At 35.3% G+C, this 7,500-nt stretch overlaps 1 protein-coding gene across 2 annotated transcripts in view; it reads left to right on the top strand.

Moving 5' to 3' along the window:
• LOC113809580 (uncharacterized) overlaps nucleotides 1-7,500 on the top strand; it is a 19,898-nt gene that overhangs the window by 1,332 nt on the left and 11,066 nt on the right. For both annotated transcript variants that reach the window (XM_027361207.2, XM_070117549.1), the window contains exon 2: nucleotides 3,212-3,286. In XM_027361207.2, the coding sequence (XP_027217008.2) occupies nucleotides 3,272-3,286 (15 nt within the window). In that variant the 5' untranslated portion in view covers nucleotides 3,212-3,271. The remainder of the gene's footprint in view (nucleotides 1-3,211; nucleotides 3,287-7,500) is intronic.

Raw genomic sequence — 7,500 nt, 5'->3', positions numbered from 1 at the left:
TCTCTTTATATTATGTAAGAATTAATGATAATGAAAAAAGTGATTAAGTAAGTGAAAGAGAAATTAATTTTGGTTTGGAAAATGCAAGCCAATATCCGGCACATAGTATATCAGTGTAGGCCTATTGGATGAGCAAGTTAGTTTAAATAATTGCAATTAATTGATAGAATGAATATAGTTAAAGGAACTAGTATTATAGAAGTAAGAAAGATATATAGATGTCAATATGGATTTGCAAAATTTTATGTGATACTTTGACTAGGAGTTCTGTGTCGAGGTCTGAAATGGGAAAGGTTGAAATGACGTTTGCACAGGTATTCGTATAGGAATTCCTTTTTTATATTTGTGGTGTTTTATCAAACTCCACGTGAAACTAGCTTTAATCTGTTGACGTCCGACATACTCAGAATGTTTTGTTAAGGGATCATTGTGTCTGTCTGTTTTCTGCTGGAGAAAGGCCAACAAACCTCTGCCATTTATATTGCAGCAATGGGGGGCTTAGACCGCTTCCTCAAATAACGTTATGTTGCGAGCGAGTTTGACGAGTTTTAGCTTACCGGGACGTATGTGTTGAAGCTTTTGTTGGCTGTGATGTGAGGGCTATTGGTCAACATATGGGTGATGTCTTAAAACTTATCAATGAAAGGAACAACAGTACAACAGGAACAACCCAACAGTGTGATTGTTAGGAAATATGTATTGGTGGACGATTCACGAAGATTTTGAATTGTAAAGTACAGATCTTGAACTTTTTTTCTTTTTTTTTTCCGGGAGTTATTCTTTGCTGGAAATAATTCTTTGGTTTGACAGTGCTATTAAACTTTTACAAGCGACTGACTTTATCTGTGGTCCTGTAAATGTAACATTTCATTTGAATGTTCGATAGAATAGTATAGTTGAAAGGTGTAATGTTCTTTATTGTAATCCAGGTCATGCACGATTGTGATATATAGATAATAAGACTAGAATACATAATTTGAATCTCGTTTGGATATTAAAAATCATCGGAAATTGTTCAAAGTAGTGTTTGCCAAGTAAAGCAACACAAAAGATCCCAAGTTGCGTCTGGTAACTGCATCAGAACCACATCCTGTGACCAGCTGCAAGGAGTGGGTAGGAAACGTAATGAAACATGTTATTCAAATATGTATGTTAACCCGTTTGTGCTTGTGCCATGTCCACGGTGATTTTGATCCTTTGCGCTTGCAAATAGATGCCTTTTCAAGTACTTTGTTATCAAGGATTTGTTTATTAGTACAATCTGTTTACCTTTTTTCTTTCTTCTTTTCTTTTTGGTAAATCTTTTTCTGTTGGATTATTATTTTATGAAAATCATAACATTCATGATAATTATGATAATAGTATTAATGTTAATAGCATTAAGAAAAAAATATTTTTCCTAAAAATTCAAGGAATGGGGACATCTGTTAGTTTCACAAAAGGTCATAGACTCCGAAACATGTTTTTGACAGAAATTGACTCCGAGATTTTGTTTATGAATTCTTGAGAAAGTATCCTCGTTTATCACCCGATTTTTGTCTTATACTTAGCCGAGGTGTTCCACGCCCACAAGGTGTCTTTGAATTGTCCGTAGAGATGCTTATAACAATGCTGCAATTTTACAGTTGTTGAAGTTGATTTCGCATTAGTAATGATATGAAAAGCTTTCCTACACTTTTTTTTACTTGATGACAAATGTTAATTGGGATGTTTCCTCCTTGTTTACTGCATTTTCTTATAGATAAATGCAAAAGGAGCCGCACACCTGCTCAGCTGATGCAATGACTACGAATGTATAGCGTGCCATGTAAACATATAAAAGATGTTAAATAGGTAATATTTTGGTCATTACATACTTGAGATTCCCTGCAGTTGTGTTTTGATTTCATTATTACTCGGCATTGTTACAGGGTCTTTGAAGATGTTGAATACTAGTACAAGTAATGTGTTTACTTCAAAATGTGGCAACAGAGCGAGTCAAAATCACTAAGGAGAGTCTTAAAAACAAGTCATATACAAAGATTATTTTCAGGACCCCTCAAATTTGTCAAAGAAAATTCCATGACCTTCATAGAATACCGTCCCTGGGGAGATCGGTTCAGGCCTACGAATTAAGTGGCTGAGGACTTGGGAATCCATCTGTGTGAAACAAATTTCATAGAAACTACAGTGGACAGTTGTCTACATTTACCTTCATGCAAAGAGTTGAAATGGCGAGGTGGATAGTGGACAGCAATAGTAAATGGATAGGAAAGTGAGGTCATTAGGAGATAGCATTGAATATAAATAAAATAGTTGGAAAAGTGTTTATTTATAGTGAGAGACTTGTGTCGCATATGAACAGATTCCACGGAATAGGGCCTATCTTTGGTGCGAGATGACTATTCTTGAATACCCAGATTCTCACGGGCACTAGTAAAGACCTATGCTGATTGTGTTTGATGGTTCTAGAAGTTGTGAAATAAATTTCCTTCGTATTTTATGTATCCAGTTTAGGTGTATTGAGTGTTATGACTATTCAGAGGAACGGCTTGATCCATTATTGTTGGTATTGGGACCTGTAAACCATAGTAATGATTAATTGCTTTGTAATATGATTGAGATAAGGCAGTGATGATCTTTGATAGTAATTATGAAGAAGAGGACTATGTCAAGTGATATGCTGCCATCCATCATATGCCAGTAAACTTCCATCACATATATTAAGGGAAAATGGGTTGTTGATAAATTGACATTTGAGATCTGCAAGTGTTATGGTCATTATATAGGTTGTAGGATACCTAATTTGTTTTACCTTTTTGCATTATGATAATTATTTTTATTGTTGATCTCCTTGTTTGTTTATTTATTATTGTTATCATCTCATGATTATTAGTATCATCATCATCATTATTATGATTATTGCCATTATTATTATCTTTTTTTTCTGTTGTATTGCAAAGCACATAGGCTTCATATACTTAGATTATATTTTAGACCTTATAGTGCTGATTTATGATCATTCTATTGCTGATTTATGATCATTCTATTGCTGATTTATGATCATTCTATTGCTGATTTATGATCATTCTATTCATTCATCTTTCACGCTACGGTCATGTTCTTTGTGATTTATTCCTTTATCATTATTAAGACCATTGTTGAGATTAGGACAGTGGCATCTCTCCAGAACGTTAAGCGATGGTAATACCTCGTCTCTCTTGTGTTTCAGGGAAGTGTCGAGTCCTGAAGCGGATAATCTTCATGACATACTGCCAAGACTTCAGTAAACATGGAGAACTCAGAGGTCAGTATGCATAGTTGTGTTCATATTCTTAAATGACAAGTCAGTGGTCAATTTAGCTCATTGGTGATGATATGCGTGAAATCTCAGGACACCGTTCAGGCCGCAGCTGCCTTTCGTTTGAGTACGTAAGCTCTCTTTGTTATATTATGATAAGATCCGTTATTGTATTGTATTAGAATGAGTAAATATCTGTGTGACACCTGACAGTGGTCTTGAAAATGGATCTCTTTGCTTGTAATTTCGTGGGCTGCATTTCACTCGAGGCTTTGTGGTTTGTAATGGGAGGCCTACTGGCTTTATTCCAAACCATTAATGCCGCATTTTCAAGTGAAAGAAAACAAGCCTCTGTTCTTTATATTCTGGCAAGATAGGGGATTTGAGGGTCCGTTAACAGAATAGGCAGGTTTCAAAGTAGGCCTATGTTGGCCTGTGCTAAATATCCTGTAAAGATTTACTGTAAACCTGTATTTGTGTTGATGAGGTTCATTACCCATGAGGTTGGAGGTTGAGGTTGCAAATGATCTTTCTTGTGCATCATTTTGTGGACTGTACATTGAAGTGTTGAAGTTTTTACAACAGTTTATGGCAACATTGAATACCATACGTATTCTCTTTTTTTTTATTTTCTTTTTTTTTACAGTAGATTTTAGTCTTGGGTATTGTATGAATGTCCTCTGAAATATAATTTTCTTTCATTATCAAGTAATTGTAGTTTAAAAAGTCCATAGTAGTGATAGGGTAGTGGTTTAGTGAGTGTCAAGCTAATACTGTTCAAGAATTACTCATTTATTGGATGATAGCACAGATTTATTAGATGATAGTAGAGGTATCTTTTATGTCATAGCAAGGTGATTATTTTGTATGCAGTATGTTCTTTTTAAGGATTTTGTATTTTTATTGATGAGGCACTGATTTCATGTTATTCCTAATTCATTCTTTTTTTACATATATTTTATAGAGTTGGAATTTCTAAGGATATGGTTAGCTGTTAGCTTCAGATATACAGCTGCACAGAAAAGTGTCATTAGGAGGGGTGTCGAAAAATTCAATAATGAACCTTATGTTACGGAAGGGTTGGTATTTTGGGTTTCAAATTTGTCTCAATCTGATTCATGTCTCTAATAGTTGTTCCAGAATTCATGTTTATTCATTGTGAGATGATGATTTTATTCTCATAAGAGATGGAATATGCCTTGCAATATGCAGATGAATCACACATACCCAAAAGTAGTTGGAAAATCAAGTATACCAACAGTTTCCTAGCCTTAACAACTGTATTTCAAAAAGCATCGTTGCTTGTGTCTGAATGTATAGCTTGATTTCCAAAAAATATTTTTCTGCGTAGCTGTAACGGGCTTTGAGCATAAGGGTTTCCCAATTGCCTGAGGAAGGCCACCCTGTGTATGTTCACTAACTTAAGTCTTTAACATCCCCAAGGGCAGTTTCAGTCCTCAGATTGTCCCAGCTGATAATATAATATAATATAATATGATAATACATGCATACAAAAAAGAAAAAAAGAAAGAAAAGAAAAGAAAAGGAAACAAGGAAAAAATCACAAACAAAGCCAAGTATCTAAATGCAGAAGCGACCAACCTACCATGCATGCAGACGAGTTAAAGGGGATCAATCTTTGGCTTTGAGCAGCGGATGATGGAAATGGTTTTGGATACATAGATGATTTTATTTTATGGCCTTTGATATCCAGTAGAGGAAGAGTTCAGCCTGGTCATTGTGTTTGTGGTTCAGGGGGCAGTGAAATGATCATGGTATCTGCCGTAGGGACTTTTTCCTTACTTTCGATCCCCGTTGTAGATGTATCACCATTGAAAATCTGATTTTTTTTTTTTTTTTTTCTTTTTCTATAATAAATATTATTAATCCTTAGAAGATGGCAAAGCTCAGTGTGTCAGTGTACATGTTTAATTTTTCTTTTGTTTGTAATGCTTAGAGAGGTGAGGCAACATGGGGTGAATCCAAAGTTATGTTAGCTTACAATGATAAAGCAAATGTTAATACCCTTTTTATGTTATTTTTATCTTCTTCCTTTTTTTAAGAAGACTGAAAGAACATTTGCCTTGTGCTAGTTGGCAGTAGGTCCTCACTTTAACACGTTTTTCCCATATGCTTTTTCTCTACATTAGCTTCAGGGCAATTAGTTTGGTTACTGGCTGTCTTCTTTGTGGGGAAACTTTTTGTATTTGAAGCTTTAATATCTTTGAAATGGCATTCTTTCAAGTTTGTGACTTTGCATATTCAGCATTAATATGACGTTCAATGTGTCGCAGGGATGTACTAGGTGGGGTTATGTTGTGAGTCATGTTGTGGATACTGATTGTTGATGTACTGTTTTTATGTAAGCTATGGTGTTTTTTTTTTTGTTTTTTTTGCCCTCTAGAATTTTGGATTACTTTTTATTGATAAAGAATTTTTATACAAGTTATAGAGTTCTTTGTGATCTTGATCTTTTAAACTCCAGACAAATTAAATACTTTGTTAAAAAAACAAAACAGAGTAAAAGGTAATTAAATTGTGTATGGTTAATAATTTCACAGCAGGCTAGATATAAATACAACACTTACAAGTTGGCATATTTTTAACTACACTTACAAGTTGGCATATTTTTAACTACGCTTACAAGTTGGCATATTTTTAACTATTCACCCCCCCCCCCCTTTTAAAAGAAAAGCTTTGCTGTATTAAAAAGAAAAAGTAATTTTAAAGAAAGAACAAAAGAGCTGGAACTGAGACTGTAGGTAACCGGTGCAACCACAAGAGGTCAAAGGTTGTGAATTAGTTTGCTTTTTTTCAATAGCTGGGTCAGCAGATGCAACCTTGATCACCAGGCACTTGTGCAGTAGTAGTAGTGATGCCAGATAGTGATTAAATACTTTTGCATAACGTAATCTGCAGGTGTTATTGTGGGACCCATTCCGAGAGGTAAAGCCAATATTATAGATTGATTCCCATTTTTGCACTATAGGTATTTTTCAGAAGGTAATGTTGTCTTCTGGCAGGTTTTATTTTTGTAGAAGTAACATGAGCAGTTTATTTTATTGATTTATTTAATGTTATTCTTATTTTTTTATAGGAATCTTTAATATGTCAAAGAAAGTCAGTGTTAGTATTTATCACAACTTCTTAACACTTGAAAAAGGTGAGGATGTAGATAATGCTGATTGCACATTGTCTATTACCTGACCCTGTTGGATGGACATTTATCAATAAATATGATTATACTCTAATACAGTATGCTACAATTACCATATTTATTGATAAAACCCTCCGTGTATGAGAAACTTATCCTCTGAGGGGTATGTTTTGTGAATAAATAAATTAGAATTAATAGCCAACAGGTGTTGTGTGTGGCAGGTGTTGTGTGTGTCAGTTGCTGTGTGTGTTTTCATGAAAGCGTACGGTGTAGTTGTATGAAAAACTATGATTCCCTTTTCCTCTATCATCTTTTTTCTTTCTTTTCATTTGGGAGGTCAGCTCATTTAGCAACTTCTCCAATTGGTATTGCACTTCACTTATTCATCATCACCAACATGTCATTTATCGAATATATATTTAACACTATCCAGTCAAATACATCTTTATAGGTTGGTTTTAGTTGTAGCTGTTCAGCCTTAATTCCTTTAATTTGGATAACTGTCGAGTCATGAAAAAATATGGCTTGAGTGGTGGGTGAGATGTACATGCAGTCATAAGAAAATTTGACTAAGGGCCCAGGTGACAGGACGTTGCCGTCATAAGCATTTCAGTTGAAGGCCGGGTTGATGGAAAAGACTTGCCATCAGTGCACAAACCTGTTAGAGGGTGATTAGCATTATAATTTGCCTTAATTCTATTGATAAGTGAATGTTGAATGTAGTGTCCATGAGCCAAGACTGGAAGAGTTCTGGCTCCGAGGAGGAAGCCATTTCCTTGCTGTTCCTGGCCGCAGTGACCGGCAGTAACGGTTATATTACAGAAAATTTAGTATTAAGGGTGGTGGGGGCATAGAGTTTTGTCACTGCACTCAAGTGTTTGCGTGTGGCTGGCATACAAGCTGTGAACCTGTCGGAGCGGCTACTCATGTAAGCCTAATGCCCGTATTTTGGGTCATGTGATTGCTGTGAAGCAACTGGGTCCAGTGGGTTAAAAGATGCACTACCAAATGGTCTGCCGCAGATGTGGCACATCAGCTACTCGTTAATTCAGTTCCCAGAAAA

This window comes from Penaeus vannamei, chromosome 40 (genome assembly GCF_042767895.1).
Source record: "Penaeus vannamei isolate JL-2024 chromosome 40, ASM4276789v1, whole genome shotgun sequence".
Taxonomy (NCBI): domain Eukaryota; kingdom Metazoa; phylum Arthropoda; class Malacostraca; order Decapoda; family Penaeidae; genus Penaeus; species Penaeus vannamei.
Note: the sequence above shows the minus strand (reverse complement) of the source record. Positions and strands in the feature narration are given on the sequence as shown.